The 18,523-nt window shown below is 36.9% G+C and overlaps 1 protein-coding gene across 4 annotated transcripts in view; it reads left to right on the plus strand.

Annotated features, from left to right (window-relative positions):
* Positions 1-18,213, plus strand: part of Cnot6 (CCR4-NOT transcription complex subunit 6) — a 47,852-nt gene extending 29,639 nt beyond the window's left edge. For 3 of the 4 annotated variants that reach the window (XM_075992828.1, XM_075992826.1, XM_075992827.1), the window contains exons 3-12: positions 1,873-2,059; positions 4,146-4,231; positions 5,486-5,590; positions 5,683-5,751; positions 7,194-7,351; positions 8,107-8,261; positions 9,109-9,263; positions 10,376-10,606; positions 12,352-12,554; positions 15,091-18,213. In XM_075992828.1, coding sequence (XP_075848943.1) covers positions 1,873-2,059; positions 4,146-4,231; positions 5,486-5,590; positions 5,683-5,751; positions 7,194-7,351; positions 8,107-8,261; positions 9,109-9,263; positions 10,376-10,606; positions 12,352-12,554; positions 15,091-15,303 — 1,562 coding nt within the window. In that variant the 3' untranslated portion in view covers positions 15,304-18,213. The remainder of the gene's footprint in view (positions 1-1,872; positions 2,060-4,145; positions 4,232-5,485; positions 5,591-5,682; positions 5,752-7,193; positions 7,352-8,106; positions 8,262-9,108; positions 9,264-10,375; positions 10,607-12,351; positions 12,555-15,090) is intronic. The other variant, XM_075992829.1, reaches the window with a different exon arrangement.
* The last annotated feature ends 310 nt before the right edge of the window (positions 18,214-18,523 follow it).

Below are 18,523 nucleotides of genomic sequence, written 5' to 3' on the forward strand. Positions count from 1 at the left end.
TTGGTGAATTTTGTATAGTTATAGATTTATGCAGTGTTTATCTCAGTTTCAGAATGCCGTATTTACTAGCATTCGTGGTTTTTGTTTGTTTGTTTGTTTGGTTTGGTTTTCCATTTCCCCTTAGCATCCTTTCCAAGAAGTGTTTCTCTTCCCTCTTGGTGGGTTTTTACTGTCTGGACATTTCGTGTAAGGGCATTCATACGATAGATGATATTTCATCACCAGCTCTTTTCCTTTAACAAGTATTTTAACAAGTTGGTCCTTGTTCTAGCATATATTTGTTTTGCAAATAATATTGTATGGCAATGAGCATACCATATTTTATTTAAATAATTATCAAGTCAGTTATCTGGATTGTTTGCACTTTTGAGTCTTAAAACATTCTTCTGTAATTATTTTTGTTGTTGTTGTTTGTTTTGTTTTTTGAGACAGGATTTCTTTGTGTAGCTTTGGAACCTGTCCTGGAACTTGCTCTATAGACCAGGCTGACCTCAAACTCAGAGATCCTCCTGCCTCCATCTCCTGAGTTTTGGGATTAAAGGCATGCACCACCACCGCCCAGCTTTCTGTAGTCATTTATGTGCACATATGAGAAAATACTGAAGTGTTACCTGCCTGCTCGTATATTAATTCCATATTGAACTTTTTAAGGAACTGCCATGCTGATAAGTACCTGGGCCATTTTATGTTTTCACTAGCAGCACATAAATAAGGTTTGAGTTTTTTCTGCTTATTGCCTCTGAGTATATTAATCCAAGTGGGTTTGAAGTAGTTCATCGTTTTGATTTGGGTGGGCTACATTTCCATTTCCCTTATAGATAATGATATTAAATATCTTTTTATGTGGTTGTTGGCCCTTTGTGTATTTTTTTGAAGAAATATGTATTACACTGAGTGTTTTTGAGATCTCACTGTGTATATAGCCCAAGGTGGTGTCAGGCTTGTGAGCTTTTTGCCTCCACCTCCCAAGTGGCAAACTCTTGTTTGTACTCATTTTTTTTTATATTTTAAATTGTGTGTGCACGAGTGTGCATTCATTTGTATGTAAATACAGATGCACAAGTGCTGCTGTGCTGTATAGAAATCAGGACAACCTTGGTGTACCCACCATTCAACCTTGTTTAAGACAGGGTCCCTGTATTTTGTTTGTTTGTTTTCTGCATTTGCTGCCAGGACTACAAGTTTCTAAGCACTTCTCTGGATTGTCTTTTCTCTGCCTCCCATCTTCCTGAGGACTCTGGGATTATAGATGCTCACACTGTCTGGTATTTAATGTAAATTCTGGGAATTGGAACTCAGGCCCTTATACTTGCCTAAGTGCTTTTACCCATTGAGCCAGCTCTCCAGCCTCTCTTGAGTTTTAAGAATATAAATGACTTATCAGATTTATGATTTGCAAATATTCTTTTCTTTATGTGTTTTACTTTTCTAATGTAAATAGAAAGCAGAATTCCTATTTTCTGATGTATAGAATGAACAGTTTTTCAGGCATTAGTACTTGATTTTGTCCTATATTTTATAGTATACAAATTCTAGATTAGCATTTTAGCATTGCTGTGAATTATTGATGTTTTGTTTATCATATCTGAGGTTATTTAAAGGATAAATTTTTTGCAGTGTGCTCTTAAAATAAAGGTACTTTCAAGTATTGACACTTAACTTTAAAAGTTTAAATTTTTAGTTTTCTTCTGCAAATTAAATTGTTCAGTGCATGCAGTAAATTGTTCTAAAATAGATTAAAATTTTCCTTGTTAAGTTTTCTCAAACTTTTTAAAAAAGTAAGTACCTAATCAAAATGTCTGATTTTTATTTAATACATGGGCCAAATTTTGGAGATAGCTATTTAATCCTTTCTTTTTTTCTGTCTTGCAGGAAAAGTAAGAAGCTTAAGCTCATCTTTGTGGTCACTAACTCACTTGACAGCTTTGCATCTGAGTGACAATTCCCTGTCCTGTATTCCTTCAGACATTGCCAAGCTTCACAATCTGCTATATCTGGACCTGTCCCATAACCAAATCCAGAGTTTACCGGCGGAACTCGGAAACATGGTATCACTCAGGTATGCAGACTCAGTTTTGGACATTTAGGTCCTCCAAAAGAAAGGCAGCCATATATCTTGTTAGGAAATAAAGCCATTTTATATTTAAATAAAGGGGGCATCATAACTGTATCTTTTGATGAAATATTTTAGTAAGAATTGAATGTCTAATAATAAAAATTAAATAGGTCCCTTGCTTGGTTTTGATGATGTTGCTGTCAATTATTTTTTTTGGAGACAGGGTTTCTCTGGTTGTTCTTGCTCTGTAGACCAGGCTAGCCTCAAACTCAGAGATCCACCTGCCTCTGCCTTCCCAGTGCTGGGATTAAAGGAATGCACCACTACTTCCTGACATTGCTTAGTTTTTTATTGCTGTTTTGTTATGTATTTTCTTTTTGAACCTCCCCCCCCCCAAAAAAAAGACTCTTAGACATAACTCTTTTTTGATTCTTTGGGAATTTGACATCATACATTCCAGTCCTGCTCACCCCCAGTCTCTCCTTATCCACCCCTCACCCTGTAGCATCCCTGCCTCATCTCCCTCCTCTGTCTTTCCAGCACCTCTATTCCTCCCAGTGGCATCAGGATCTGTGGTGTGTCATGCAGTATTCCCTTTTGTTCAGTCAGCCTCACCCACAAAGTGTTCATTACAGTGAGTCATTGGTCTGAACCAAAAAATTTTAAACACTGTAAAGCACTGTGCTGTACTTGACTTATGGCCAGCAGTTGATGCCACGCAAACATCCTTAATAACACTGGTCCTTAGAACCTGTTGCCTGTAGTAGGAAAGCCCTGGCATGAACCAAGCTAGAGTCAGTTGCTGCGCTCATGGTAGAATTTGTAGTGATGCTGTCCTTAGGCATTTAAAAATTATGTGGTCTTGAATAGGCTTCTTAGGTAGAAGTTAGGGATGTTGTCAGTGATGAGTAAACATAACTAACTCCGTCCAGTTTTAATGTTTCAGCAAATGATAATTGCTGAGTGTGCATTTGTTTGTTGTTGTTTTTTTTTTTAAACCCTTGAAGGTAGATAAGATCAACATAAATACGAAGCCAAACCCAGTGTGCCTACTCTTGCACAGTGGTTTTCATGGCTTCTAGTGTGAAGAATGGAGATTTTTATGGATTTTTTTTGTCTTTATTGCTCTTATACTAGCCTTTTAACAATTTTCTTGGCTTAGTTATTGAGTATTTACTAGACTATTTTTAATCCTTGGAAACAAAACAGATTTTATTTTTCTTGTTCAGTTTTCTCAGAAGCAACCAAGATTTGTAAAGAAACAAATAGTAGAAATCATTCTTCTAAAATCTGGTTAGTAAAACTTCGTGCAGGAACTAGTCTTTTGTTTATATAATTTTACTTTTAAACTGAAAACTTTGTAAATCTGGAGAACTATTAAACATAAACTTAACTTGGAGCCATCATTAAGCTCGTTTAAACAGTCCTCATGGTAGCTGCGTATGAACTACTTTCCTTGTTGTGACCAAATACCCAAAAAATAGCTTCAAGGAGAAGCTTTTTCATTTGACTCCTGGTTTGAGGAGATAGAGTCCATCATGGTACAAAGGACATTGTAGCAGAAATGCCCAGCAGCTGATCACATTGCTTCCACCATCAGGAGGTGAAGTTGGGACAGTCCTAGCCCGCTTTGGTGGTACTACCCATATTGAGGCTGGGTCCTCCTCAGTTCAACCTCTCTGGAAGTACCCTCACATGTACCTTTGAGATCTGCCTCTTGGGCTGTTTCATCCTTTCTGCTTTCTTAAACACATGTAGTGGAGCAAACCATGTACCTATTATGAGGTAAGTACTTCAGTTGAGAGTAGTCTGATATATCCATGAATTTAACAACTTTTAAAAATTGAAGCTTGTATCGTACTTTCTGTATTTATTTTCCCCCTATATATTACCAAAGGTTTGATCTGTGGCAGTTTTGTTGCTGTTGTTGTTTAACTACATAGGAAGGCCAAGGCTAGATAATGGAATATAATGTATAAAACTTTGTCACTCTTAGGTACATACTTTCCTAGAAATAACATTGTTGATTTTAGTTGTCAAGGTTAAAATTAACATGTCTTCTGACTTCCTGGAAATTTTTGATCAACAGGGAGCTCCATTTAAATTACAACCAGTTACGAGTTCTACCTTTTGAGCTGGGAAAACTGTTTCAGTTACAGACTTTAAGCCTGAAAGGTAGGATTTTATTTTTTTCTTACATTTTTTTTTTCTTCAAAAAGCTTTAAGAGTTCTTATTGGAATTTTTGGCAGGCAGTGTTGTTACTCTGCTCTATTGCTTTAACTATGCTGCAGTTCTCTGTTCCTGTGACTTGTGACTTCCAACCCCAGGCCATCTGTGTCTTTGTGATCTCTGCTCTCGGCCTCTCTGCTTTCTTGTCTTGATGATACATGACTTACACCATGCTTTCTCATCATGTCATAGATAGCTTTTTCTCATGTTCAAATCATGAAAAACTTTCCTCAGTAAATAGAAATTTTTGATTTAGTCCTGGTATTAAAAATTAGGCTTTTGAGGGTTTCTTTTTTAAAAAGAAGTTGATTTATGGGTACTTAATTAGTGTTGGAAATGGGAAAGAGGGCACAAATAATGCAGGAACCATTGTAAAGTTCCGTAGCCAGGAGTCAAAGTCACATTTTTACAGTGTGAAGACAAATGGGCGTGTTTTATGATGTAATTGGTTCTTTACCAGTCTGGGCAGGTGTGGACAGACAGACGGCTGTCTCCTAAAGGAAGGCCTTTGGATAAAGAGTTAAATTCATATTTCTAAAAGATAGGTACAGAATCAGGTTATATTCTTATAAGTCCCTGTGGTATATCATAAGAACTATTTAAGAAGTAAATATAAAATAAAAATATACACTTACATATGTAATTTTTAGCAGCCATTAGTTTTTGCAAGTGGTTCAAATCCATTTCTTGCCAGAGAAAGCTGCTGTTTTATGCCCTTCCAGTTTAGAGCTAATACAAATACAAAGTACTTCCATATTAACATTAACCCATTAATCATCTTTTTGAGTATTCCTGTAAAACTGCAAATTTTGAGGCTGGAGAGATGACTCAGTGGTTGAGAGTCTTCCAGAGGACCCTGGTTCAATTTCTAGCACCCACATGGTTCACAGCCATTTGTAACTCCAGTTTCAGGTGATCCAGTTCCCCTCTTCTGGCCTCAAAAGTCATAGGCATGCCAGTGATGCACAGGCAAAACACCCATATGCATAAAACAAATCTTTAAAAAAAAGAAACTTAAAAAACAGCGAAATTTTTTATATGAAAATTTCAAAAGTGATATTTTTATTAAGTTTTTAGCAACTATAATGTAACAGTGTTATGATATTATACTTTTTGTGGCATTAGGTGATTATTTTGCTAAATTTTTCTAAGTTTGAAACATTGTATTATTTTAATTTACCTACTTAAAATTGCCCCAGGAAATCCACTTACCCAAGATATATTGAACCTCTGTCTGGAGCCAGATGGAACAAGAAGGCTACTGAACTACTTGCTCGATAATTTGTCAGGTACTGCAAAAAGAAGTAAGTGACCGTTTGTTTAGACTTTTTATTAGGAAGACATGTAAGAATATCACTTAATTATTATTATTATTTTTATATATATATATACCCAGTTTCAACAGAACAACCACCTCCAAGATCGTGGATCATGTTACAAGAACCAGACAGAACAAGACCAACGGGTTGGTAGCTCTATTTTCTTTTTAACTATTAATGTCACCAGGTCTTGATAAATCTGCAAGTATTGTTGGAATACTTTAGATTTTTAACAGCATTGAAGGCAGTGTGGTTATAGGTTGATTTAGTTTGGGAAATAATGGTAAAGATTTAATTCTGTAATACATTGCTTCTCAGCCAAGAACAGTTTTTTATGGGGGTGGGGTGTTGAGACAGGATTTTTCTGTGTAGCTTTGGAACCTGTCCTGGAACTCATTCTGTAGACCAGGCTAGTCTCGAACCCACAAAGATCCATCTGTCTCTGCCTCGCAGGTGCTGGGATTGGATTAAAGGCGTGTGCCACCACCGCCAGGTTAGCTGGGAGCAGTTTTATCTCTGGGGAACATGTATCAATTTTGACAATTCTGATTGTTTAAAGTGGGAGAAATATTGCTGGAACCTAGAGATTGAAGTCAGGGACACAGCTAAATACCCTGCATCATCTGATCTAGCCAGTCCCTCCTAGCCACACAGAATGTCAGTACTGACACTGTTGAGCACTTGACCTCTATTACATCAGGTTTGCTGAAATCTTTTTGCACGGGAGGGTTCCATGTGTTGATGTGTTCTAAAGGTATTTGATATTATTAAAGTCTAAGATAGTTTTCTTACTTGAGAGGAAAAACATTAAATTAATGGCCTCTGGTATATTTCAACATAAGTTTTATAAAAATAGTTTAATTCTCAAGGTATTTTTTAACAGGATTTGCTTCTGCATGGATAAATACAGGCTATCTTGTTTAATGTTGCTTTGCATTATTTTGCTTCATAGATAATTAAAATGTGTTGTGAGTTTTTATTGCAACCCCATGTCAATAAAATCTACCATTGCGCCTTTTTTTCTGTAGCTCAGACAATAATTTTTTTTTCGGCAAAAAATATATATCTTAGTCTGTGTTTAAGACGGTGCTGTTCTGTAGATTATAATGAAAAACTTTTTTGTGCCCCAGGAACCCAAAAATAACTTCTGTGATTTGCTTTGTTGAGTACTTACTATTTTAGTGTTCTGGAGCCAAACTCACAGTCCATCTTCAAGTTAGTCTGTAGTTGCTCTGTCAGAAAAAGAAAGTTGGCAGCCTTTTATGGAAACTGCTTGTCAAGTTTCCACATCCTACGTTAACAGTTAGTGGCATAGAGGAAATAAGGAGTCTTGGTATATCAAATTAAGACTCAAGAACCTGTCTTAGCTTCTGTAGATACAAGCACATTGTATCCTAATTGGTTTGTTTATTTGTACTTCCATTACTTATTTTTCTTTCTTTCGCCTCAGCTGGCATAGAATAATAGCTTTTTGGTAACTATAGGTTGAGTGGTTGAAATCAGACTAAATATAGTGAGGACTATTGCTGAAGTAATTTTGGTTATTGGTCTTTTTCTGCCGTGTGTGAATCAGTTATCTTTCCTACAGCCTTGTTTTCTGTCATGTGCTATAATGTTCTTTGTGATAAATATGCGACCCGGCAGTTATACGGCTACTGTCCATCATGGGCGTTAAACTGGGACTACAGGAAAAAGGCCATTATTCAAGAAATCTTGAGCTGCAATGCTGATATTATCAGTCTTCAGGTAAGTCATGCAAAAGACTCTTTAAGTTGTGTGACCCTTCAAACCAGGACAAAACAAGAAACAATTATACTAGAATATATTATGCTAATATATTTGAAATCTTAGCTTCAGTGGCTCTTAAAATTCTAGGCTTTTCTGGTTTAGGAGAATTCTGAGAACAGTAACTCTTGCTTTGCAACCCTGAGCTGTCAGATAAAGCAAAACAGGTTTAACTAGGTTTTAAAAATTGACAGTAACTTTCCTCTTTCCTCCAGTGTACCTGTATACTGCATTTGATTTGGGTGGCTAAGTTACTAAAATTGTGGCTTTTCTGGATATATTCTTGTTTTACCAGCACTGTTACTAGAAATGTTAGGGTGAAGTGGAAAAAGATTGGACTGTCTGCATAGTAATGTGGGTTGTTTTTTAACCCAACTCTCATAATAACTTATACAGTTTGAGTCTATTTGTTTTTCTTCAATGGGTCTAGAATTAAAATATGTGACAACTGTAATTCCTTCTTATATGGTTCTTGTTCCATCAGTTCTAAGACAAATCTATATGTCTTTGACTTTACTCCTAAACTACAACAAACTGGCATTGGCATCTGGTGCAATAAAGTCTTCTGATTGGTTTTAGACCAATTATATTTTGAAAATGTTCTGCTCTTTAGTATATTGTGATCTTTTGAAAAAATATTTCAGACTGTACACATGGGTTAATGTATAGGACATATTTTTGTCCTTGAAGTAACTTTGCTGGTTATGATTTTTCAGGAGGTCGAAACAGAACAGTATTACAGTTTTTTTCTGGTAGAACTGAAAGAACGTGGCTATAATGGATTCTTCAGTCCTAAGTCTAGAGCTAGGACGATGTCGGAACAAGAAAGAAAGCATGTTGATGGCTGTGCAATATTCTTCAAGACAGAAAAGTAAGTCTATCTAACTTTTTTTTTTTTTTTGGTTTTTCGAGACAGGGTTTCTCTGTAGCTTTGGAGCCTGTCCTGGAACTCCCTTTGTATACCAGGCTGGCCTCGAACTCACAGACATCCACCTGCCTCTGCCTCCCAAGTACTGGGATTACAGGCATGCGCCACCACCGCCCAAAGGTAGTGTCTTCAATATTTGCAGGGTAGGACCAAGGATATCTCAGTTACTTAGCAAATAAGAGAATGAAGTGCTATATTATTTAAGAAAACACAAATATTTAAAGTTTAAATGGTCTTTTTGTTTGAAATAACTTGTTTTGGAGGGGATATTGAAAGTACTGTTATTGTTTAGGGTTGTTTACTAGGGCTTTACTTCCAACTGCTAATTGAAATATATGTAAGTAAAATTCCCTCTCGGAAATCTATGCTTTGGAAGATAATTGTTTAAAAATTATGAAATGAAATATTCCAGCACTAATGGTAAGGATGACTGACTATACTATATTATGTTGTAAAGGTATTTCCAGGTTTTGTTTTTATCAGGAACAGACTAAAAACAACTTTAAGGCCTGGCGATATACATCAGTGTTTAGGGTCAGTGGATATACATTAATGGTAGAGAATTTGCGTAACATGTACAAGACCCTGGGCTTGATGCTCAGTACCACAAAAGAAACAAGCCAAGTTAGACTAGAAACAACTTTAAATGAATTGAGAGAGCTTGGTACTATGGAGGATTTCCCACAGTATGACTGAAGTGTCTTTATTTGGTAATGAAGTTTGGAAGAAAGACATTTCCCTTGGAACTAATGTCTCGCATTCCCAATCACATATTTGTGCTTCGTTTCAGATTTACTTTGGTTCAGAAACACACTGTTGAATTTAACCAACTAGCAATGGCGAATTCAGAAGGGTCTGAAGCTATGCTGAACAGAGTCATGACGAAAGATAACATTGGAGTTGCTGTACTGCTAGAACTTCGAAAGGAATTAATTGAGATGTCATGTGAGTGATTGTTTCACTTCCTGTCAAATTGATAGCCCCATCCCTACCAGTTTAGTAGTTCTTTTTTTTTTTAAGATTTATTTATTTATTATGTATACAGTATTCTCAGTATTCTGTCTACAGGCCAGAAGAGGGCACCAGATCTCATTACAGATGGTTGTAAGCCACCATGTGGTTGCTGGGAACTGAACTCAAGACCTTTGGAAGAGCAGGCAGTGCTCTTAACCGCTAAGCCATCTCTCCAGCCCCCCAGTTTAGTAGTTCTGATAAGATATCCTCAAACCAAAATCTCACTATATATATTTAATGGTCTGATCTAACACGTAAAGAAAGTCAGTGAGTATTTTTCTTTTCTAAAATATCATACATCTTTTTCTTTAGTTCAAAGGTAAAGATGAAAAGTCATTGCCAGAAAAATTATTGCCTTGAAAAGGCATAAAGGTAAAAAGATACTTGTGAGATTACGGAGGTAAATAGTAATTGAAATAACTGTTCAGGGATCAGAATTCCATATGCTTCATGGTTTCTTGTCAGCAAGGGTGTTTGGTAAAGCTAACTTTTTAATGTCAGTCTCCCCATGACTGATTTATACTAATTATGTTAAGGTCTTGAATTTGAGGAAGGCGACTACTCTTTAAAAATTATGAGTATGTATATAGTGACTTGGATGCTGAGAACTGGAACTTCCATCACTTGTTGTGGAATGTGGGATATTATTGTAAAGATAAAAATAAAAGATAAAACCTAGTGACACGGAATTGTGTGCCAGTGCTAGTACTTGCACAAATCTAGACAAAACAAAAACCCCAAAAGCCAAAGAATTAGTAACTGCTAAAAAGTATATATCTAAGAGAATTTAGGTTCAAATCTGAGATATCTGTTTTAGGATGTCTAGAAATACCTCATGGACTGTCTCTGTCCAAGTAGTCTTTACTGCTGGATATATCAAATAGATTTAGAGATAGAATTCTTGGGATTCATTGATTGGGTAGGAAATCACTAGATACATTTTAGATTCTTTTGAGAAATTTCACTTGCTTTCAGATGCTGCAAGAAACTATAGACCAATGCAGATTTTTCTGTTTGCTTGTTTGTTTTTAAATCTACTATAGCTGGAAAACCACATCTGGGAACAGAAAAACAACTTATTCTTGTGGCTAATGCTCATATGCATTGGGACCCTGAATATTCAGATGTGAAGTTGGTACAAACTATGATGTTCCTCTCAGAAGTGAAGAATATTATTGATAAAGCCTCTCGGAACCTCAAATCCAGTGTATTGGGAGAATGTGGAACTATTCCGCTTGTGTTATGTGCAGATCTGAATTCTTTGCCAGACTCTGGTAAGAAAAGTAATATTTTATATGAAATCGGTACTTTTTAACTGAAGTTTTTCTATGTTTTATAAAACACTTAGTATAAGTGCATGTATACTGAACATGTCAAGGTTTGCATGCGGGTCAAAGAATAATTAAAGGGGAATTGATTCTCTCCTTACATGAGTTCAGAAGAATAGAGCTCAGGTAATCAGGACAAGAATCTGCACCAGCCCTGTAATGTATTCTTTTGATAATTCAGAATTTAGTCTAAAGGAAAATTCATTTTGTAGTGGCATCAGTGAATGGGTTTTACAATTTTTTTAAAATAAGATGCGAAGAGGGAAGAGCATAGAAACCTAGGGGGCTAATGATAGGCATTTTTTTTCTCTGTTTTGTTTTAAATTTACCCAAAGACATTTATAATGCAGATGCTAAAAAGCTGTTAAGATAACTTCTTTGGGATTCCAGCCTATGGTAAAATAATATCACAGTTAAATTTGACCTAAAGTATGTTACAGAATCCCAAATTTTGTTTCTTATAACTTTCATAAAAAGTACAAAGTACATCTGCGGTAGAAATTAGGACCTTTTATCAAAAGCAATGCTCTTGATTTTTGTCATGAAGTAGACAAAAGTAGATTTGGAAAGCCTGATTGATCTTAAATGCTTTTCTATAGATAGTACAGAGAATAAACCAGAGCCCTGTCAATAGCAAACTAGACATCCCATCTGTATTCCAGCTCTTTGATTGTATTCTTATCACACAATGCTTTTGGACTTGCCTTTCTGTATGACTGTACACCATCATGTTGATAGTCGAATTTGATACTATATTATTGCTATCTCAATAAATAGAGCCATGAAGAAGAAACTTAAAATTTGTTTTCAAGGGCAGCAAAAAGTCCCTGAGATTGCTAATTCTTTAGCCCCATGTCATCAAGCTGAACAGCTGAGGATTCTCTGACAACTTCTCCATATGCTATTCTACCCTCTAGCTGCAAAGTATTGGAGATGGGGGAAGATTTCTGATAGCATTGTGGGGAAATGTCCCATCTTGCTAAGTAATGTAATAATAATGTTTGTAGAGCCTACTTTATGATTGAGAATTTATGAAAATAGGGCTGGAGAGATGGCTCAGTGGTTGGGAGCATTGCCTGCTCTTCCGGGGGTCCTGAGTTCAGTTCCCGGCAACCACATGGTGGCTCACAACCATCTGTGGGGAGGTCTGGCGCCCTCTTCTGGCCTTCAGGCATACACACAGACAGAATATTGTATACATAATAAATAAATAAATATTTAAAAAAAAAGAATTTATGAAAATAGTTAAGTTGCTTTCTCACTTGGTGGCATTCTGTTCCATAGTTTGGTAGTATGATAACACATAAAACCCAAAAGAGTTGCGTAACCCTGTAGATAATTTAGGATATGAAGAATCCTGCACACTATTTTGATGGTGATGTTGTCTTTAACTCTTTTCTTAAAAGTGGAAATAACCTAGAGTTCAGCAGTCATATTCCAGACCTTTATATAAAAGCATTGAAGGATTTGGGAGGACACATCTATTTATCAGATAGTTTTAAACCAAAATTTAAATTTTTGGGTACTGTAATTACATAAAAATGAACTTGAGCAAATTATGACTAGTTAAGAAAAACATCTTAGAGAATAGGAATTTGTGTGGCTTTTTTAACTGTTAAATGCTCTTTTAGAATTATGTTTTGTTTGCTGCAGTATGCTTGACAGATACAAGTGCATTTCTGTTTGTTTAGGTGTTGTAGAGTATTTGAGCACTGGTGGGGTAGAGACCAATCATAAAGACTTTAAGGAACTGAGGTACAATGAAAGTCTCACAAACTTCAGCTGTAACGGGAAGAATGGTATGACCAATGGAAGGATCACTCATGGTTTCAAGCTAAAGAGTGCCTATGAGAATGGCCTGATGCCTTACACGAATTACACATTTGATTTCAAGGTATGTCTTGTTATTGATAAACTTTCAAAACCTTATTTTTATCAGCAAGTCTTATAACTTCTAAAGTCATAAATACCAGTGTATGTTCTGACTGGAACTGAGCAGCCTTAACTTACTAACAGAAGATGTCGTTGCTCTTCCATAGGCAACCACGTGATTGGTGTTAGTCAAATGGTTTCCATAGTGAGAAGTTGGGTGAAATATGACAGCTAAGCAGTCCTTGGTTATTCTTTATCCTGGTGTTTATTTCTTAAATACTGGCTACTAAAAGCTGGATACTGTAGTGTCTAGTTTGCTATCTCTGTTACACCTTAACTGAAACTTCTTTTTATGCCAAAATGAGGTTCATCTTAGCCACTGTTAAACAGTACTTACTTTGTGTTTATGTGGGTGCTTAATGTTGCCACAGAGCTTGTGTTAGTCTTAAGGGCAGCTTGGAGGAGTCAGTTCTCCCCTTCTATCATGTGGGTGCATGCTTGGTGACAAATGCCTTTACCCACTGAGCCATCTTGCCAGCCCTGTAGGGTGTGTGTGTGTGTGTGTGTGTGTGTGTGTGTGTGTGTGTGTGTTGTGCTGGGAATTGAATCCAAGGTCTTGTGTTTACTAGGCAAGTGTTCTTCTAAGCTTGTTCCTAGCCCTGGTTTTCAAAGTATGTTATGTGCTGTCTTACACAGTTAACAGCTTGCAGCCACCTTTTCTCAGAGACTATCATTTTTGTACTTATAATGATTTAGATTCTTAGGCAGATTGATTAATAGGAAGATAAGGGTAGTGACCAACGTAGAGAAGAAATTGTTTTCCCCCATTTCTGTTGCTGATGCAAAGATACACTCTTGCATATGCTTTAGTGTCTTAGGCAAGAACACATGAGAAAGGGGGGTGAAGTTAATGGAGGAGAGACTCCCAAATCAGCAGATCGATTCCTGTGTGCTAGATGTACCCTGCACTTCTGAAGATGTGCAAAACAGACATAGTCCTGCACTTGTGCAGCTTTGATCAAATGGGAAAGACATCTTATTTTTTGTTTGAGACGGTCATGCCACATAACCCACGCTTGCTCAAATTCTTAGTCTTCTTAGCCTCCTAAGTGATGGCATTACAGGTATACATCACCACACTTAGCTTTAAAAAGCATACCTCATATCAGATAGCTTCACTAGTGTAACAGAATGCTTGTGGTGATTATCTTGATTATCTTGTTTGTTTGTTTTTGGCTCTCATTTTTAAAGGTTCTTGTATATGATCAAGTTGTGCTATAGCTGTGGGCCTCTGTACTAGGACAGAATATCATAGCGGGAGCATTTGACAGAGCAAAAAGGAAGAGGAGAGCCTGGGCTTCCAAAATCTTCTTTAGGAATGTGCTTCTGGTGACCTAAGGACTTCCCAGAAGGTTCTACCTCCTAAAGGTTCTTGGCATCTCCCAGTAGTACTACTTGGGGGACCAAACCTTTTAACACCTTTATGAGGACGTTTAATAAGAATATATATAGTCAGTCTCAGCCATATAGGTGAGTATGTTCTTAACACCTTAGTGTGGGTGTTAGCAAGGAAAGAGAGCAGTGACTGCAGGACTTAGGAGGGTTTGATGATTGATAAGGAGTTAGCCAGGTGACAGGAAGAACATGAATATATGTGTAGGTTGTTAGGAAAGAGCTTATTGACAGTACTGGTTGTTGTGGGGTAGAATATGTAAAAATGTGTTATATTTGTTTATGTTGCAGAATATTTGTTTTAACACTGTAAAGATATGTTGCATTTGTTTATGTTACATTTGTTTAATTATGAAAAGATGCGTTGCTATTTCACCTTGCCTGCCTAAGGCACCTGATTGGTCTAATAAAAAGCAGAAAAACAAATAACTAGACAGAGGAGGGATAGGCAGGGCTGGCATAGAGAATAAATAGGAGGGGGAATCTAGACTTGGGAGAGAAGGAGTGAGAGGGAGAAAAAGTAGGAGATGGCCAGAGGCCAGCCAGACATGGAGGAAGCAGGAAAATAGAACATACAGAATGAAAGAAGTAAAAAGTTCCAAGGCAAAGTATGAAGAGAAACAGGTTAGGTTAAGTTATAAGAGCTAGCTAGAAAGGAGCATAAGTTAAGGCCAAGCACTCATAACTGTGTTGTGATTTGGGGGCTGACAGTCTGAGAAAGCCTGCTGCAGCTGGGTTGATTCTGCTGAGTTTGACTTTGACAGGTTTGTTTTCTGTTGATTATTTATTTATTTTTCGTTTTTCAAGGCATGGTTTCTCCGCAACTTTGGAGCTGTCCTGGAACTAGCTCTTATAGACCAGGTTGGCCTCAAACTCACAGAGATCCACCTGCCTCCTGAGTGCTGGGATTAAAGGCGTGTACCACAAGTGCCTGGCTGTTTTCTGGTTTTTGTGTGGTGCTGGGGCTTGCACATACTGCTGCTTCTTCAAGCTAGCAAGTTGTTTTTGTTTACCAAATATGACTTCTAAGGATATGTCTTTGAAAAAACTTGTGATTTTCGTGTTTTCATGCTTAGGCCTTAACCATTTTTATTGTTGTTTTTCAGGGTATAATTGACTACATCTTCTATTCTAAACCTCAGCTGAATACTTTGGCCATCCTGGGACCTCTGGACCACCATTGGCTAGTTGAAAATAATATCAGCGGCTGCCCACATCCACTTATTCCCTCTGACCACTTCTCACTTTTTGCACAATTAGAGCTCTTACTGCCTTTCCTGCCCCAAGTTAATGGCATTCACCTTCCTGGCAGGAGGTAGTCAAGTACTTTCAGAGGACCTCAGATTTACTTGTAAACTCATGAAAATCTGAATATAGAGGAGTGAGGTATGGCCAATAGGGATTTTTCTCAATGATCATTTGAATTTTCAGTCTGATTATTTGATAAAGGATATAGTATGAAAGCCAGGTGCTAGCAACAGACAAATTCTGAGCCCAGTATGCTTTATATACTGCTAGACAGGGACTGGTGTGTTTACACCTATCTTTTAATTTGTTACCAGTAATTTTCCTGTTTCTTCTCTCCAATGTATATTGTCATGCCTTGAAATAGGAAGATTTGTGAGCAGTGTGCTATTTGCACAGAAATCACAGCACTGTTGTCTGAGGCCAGTAGTCACACCTGAGACCACTCTTCCAGACTGTACTCCTCTTTTTTTCAGACTTGTTTGTAAAATGATAGTTTGAATTTAGTCTTTATGATTGTATATGATCCACAGAAGACATGATTTATGAAATTTTGTACTTAAAAAATGAAAACAATTGTAAGCTAAGGGGTTTTTTTTTTTTGTTTTTGTTTTTTGGTTTTTTTTTAAGCTGTGTCCTATGTTCTGAAAGCCAGCTGGTAACAAAGTTGCAACAGACTTTCTCTGCAGTGATTTGCACTGTTGGGGTTTTGTTAGCCCTTTTGTACTACTTTATTTTTAAATTGAGAACATTACTCTTTAAATGTAAGTTTCCTTAGACCTTGGGATATTTTCTTGGACCAGAGGCAACTTATGTATGAATTCCTGAATTTCTATGGAAACTTTCTACCAGGACAGATAAGCTGATCTGTAGGCATTTATGGACTGAATAAGATAGTTGACATATGTACATTTTGGTATTTTTAAATCTTTAACTTTTTAAGTTAAAAATTTACAGCTGTTTAGGTACAGCTTCTAAGTTCTTCCTGAGACATGTTCTGTTCTGTCTCCACTGTGCCTGCCTAAATTTGTTCTCACCAAGCACTGCCTGTGCATGCAGAGAAAATCTGTGCATCTTTTATATTTTTTAAAAACTAACATTTGTGAGACTTTTATGAAAATGCTTTTGTATGAGCTGTGGCTTTTCCTCGTTGTGAAGCGTTGGATAGCACATTCTGGAACATGTTCTTGGGTCCTGGGTCTTTGCTCACAGACCTAAGCACTGCTTCTTGGTGCCATTGCACCCAGAGTACCACTATCATGTGTATTCCTTATTTTCTTATGTTTTTAAAAATCATTCCTTTTTTTAAAAGAAGAATAATTTTCTGTTTATGAAGCAGTATAAATTAGATGCATTTTCAAAACAGGTTCCCTAAGACAATTGTTCGGATCATTTTTAAAGTGACTAAGGAATTATAATATGTCAACCAAGATGAAAGTTATACTGTACCCTATATTTTGCCCATAGTGCCATTAGTAGATTAGAAATTAAAGTCACCTTTAACTTTACAAAGTTAACTTGTATATGTTCTGTTCTCAGTCATTGGTTCTCTCAAAATCAAATGAATTCAGAGGGAACTTGTCTGGCTGCTTTTGTTTCAACTGCAGGCAGTGGAGCAGAAGGACGCCGTGTGGCACTAAAATGAACTGTTGAGTAGTAACAGTTTTATACAGAGACTGAGCCATTTTGGATGACTCAAAATTTTATGAGAAAACATTTAATTGCTTATGCTGTTTTTAAGAGGAAATAAAATTACATACTGTTTAAATAAATGAATTTTTTCTTTTTAAGAAATTCTGTAAAAGGTCTTGATCTTGAATCTGCCTTGGACCTTTCCTTTAAGGTTTTTTGTTTTGTTTAATCTTAATTATGATGGTGAGTTTGTTTGTTTGTTGTGGGTTTTCTCTTTGTTCAAGTTGTGCTGGCACCAAACACATCTAGTTTGTAATCAACACTGGTATAGAACCAGTGCATACTTCTAATGGCTTTTTATTCTCTCTCTCTCTCTCTCTCTCTCTCTCTCTCTCTCTCTCTCTCTCTCTCTCTCTCTCTCCCTCTCTCCCTCTCTCCCTCCCTCTCTCCCTCCCTCTCTCTCCCTCTCCCCCTCCCTCCCTCTCCCCCTCTTCCCCCCTCCCTCCCTCTTCCCCCCTCCCTCCCTCCCTCCCTCTCCCCTTCTTCCCCCCTCCCTCCCTCTTTCTCTCCCTCCCTCTCCTCCTCTTTCCCCCCCCTCACGTGAACAGAGGATGTGTTGACTTGATTTTCATAAACACTGTGTTGGTAGTGCACACCATGACAGTTTCCAGTGAGGATGAACTAGAGATGGCTGGACTGGTGACACTGAGGAAGCCACTTTCCCTGTGACCTGCTTAGAGAATCACAGGTCCAGAGAGTGTGTGGTGGGAGGAGCCGAGAGGAGCACTTACTCATTTTTGCATTTGTTAGTGAAAGATGTATTCTTTCCATGGATGCTGGAACTAGAATGCACTTGTTAGATGCTAAAGGTTTGAGCTTTATACAAAAAGTTTCATCTGTATTCATTACTGTCTACAATATATTTGCATTTGGGGGGCAGCATAGTAAGATATAATTGCCTATTATGTCTTGAAGTGCTTGTTTTGCCTCTTGGGCATACTGCATTCTGTGGGTCAGTTTGGACATCTCCACCTTGTTTAGATAGTGATAAGTTGACCGAGAGTGTAGATTTACAAATATAACTTTCAAAAGAAAACTATTCTGAATCTATAGAGAATAAATGTTCACACCAAAATATACTGATACTTTTGTTACGCAAGGTTTTATGTTTTAAATGCTTTGTGTCCAGAATAATTTCCAAGAACCTATATTCCTTAAAATGCATAAAACTAGTCTGTTTTCATAATGTAGATTATTTTTTAAAAATTCTGTAATAAATATATGTAATGTTTTGCTATAATGTAATTTCAGTGTTATTGCTGATAAATACATCTTAGGAGTGTTTTACACAATGTTTGGAATATGTTTCCTATTCTAAAGATGAGAAGATTGGAGGCACTCAAATTCTTGTAAATCTTTGAAGCACAGTTTACAATATTGGTGGTAATTATTTATGCTTTGAGAATTTAAATAATGTTCATTGAAATTAATTTATGGCATAGTATAAATTGAAACTGTAGAAGTAAATTGCTGATTGCAACTTTAATAATCCCAGAACACAGACAGAAGAACATCTCTAAGAAATTTGGTTTTTTTTGTACTTGGATTTGGTGACAACTAGGGTAGCTTGTTTTGTATTAGCACTTTGAAACCTAAAGATAT

Source organism: Microtus pennsylvanicus, chromosome 11, assembly GCF_037038515.1.
Source record: "Microtus pennsylvanicus isolate mMicPen1 chromosome 11, mMicPen1.hap1, whole genome shotgun sequence".
In the NCBI taxonomy this organism is placed as follows: domain Eukaryota; kingdom Metazoa; phylum Chordata; class Mammalia; order Rodentia; family Cricetidae; genus Microtus; species Microtus pennsylvanicus.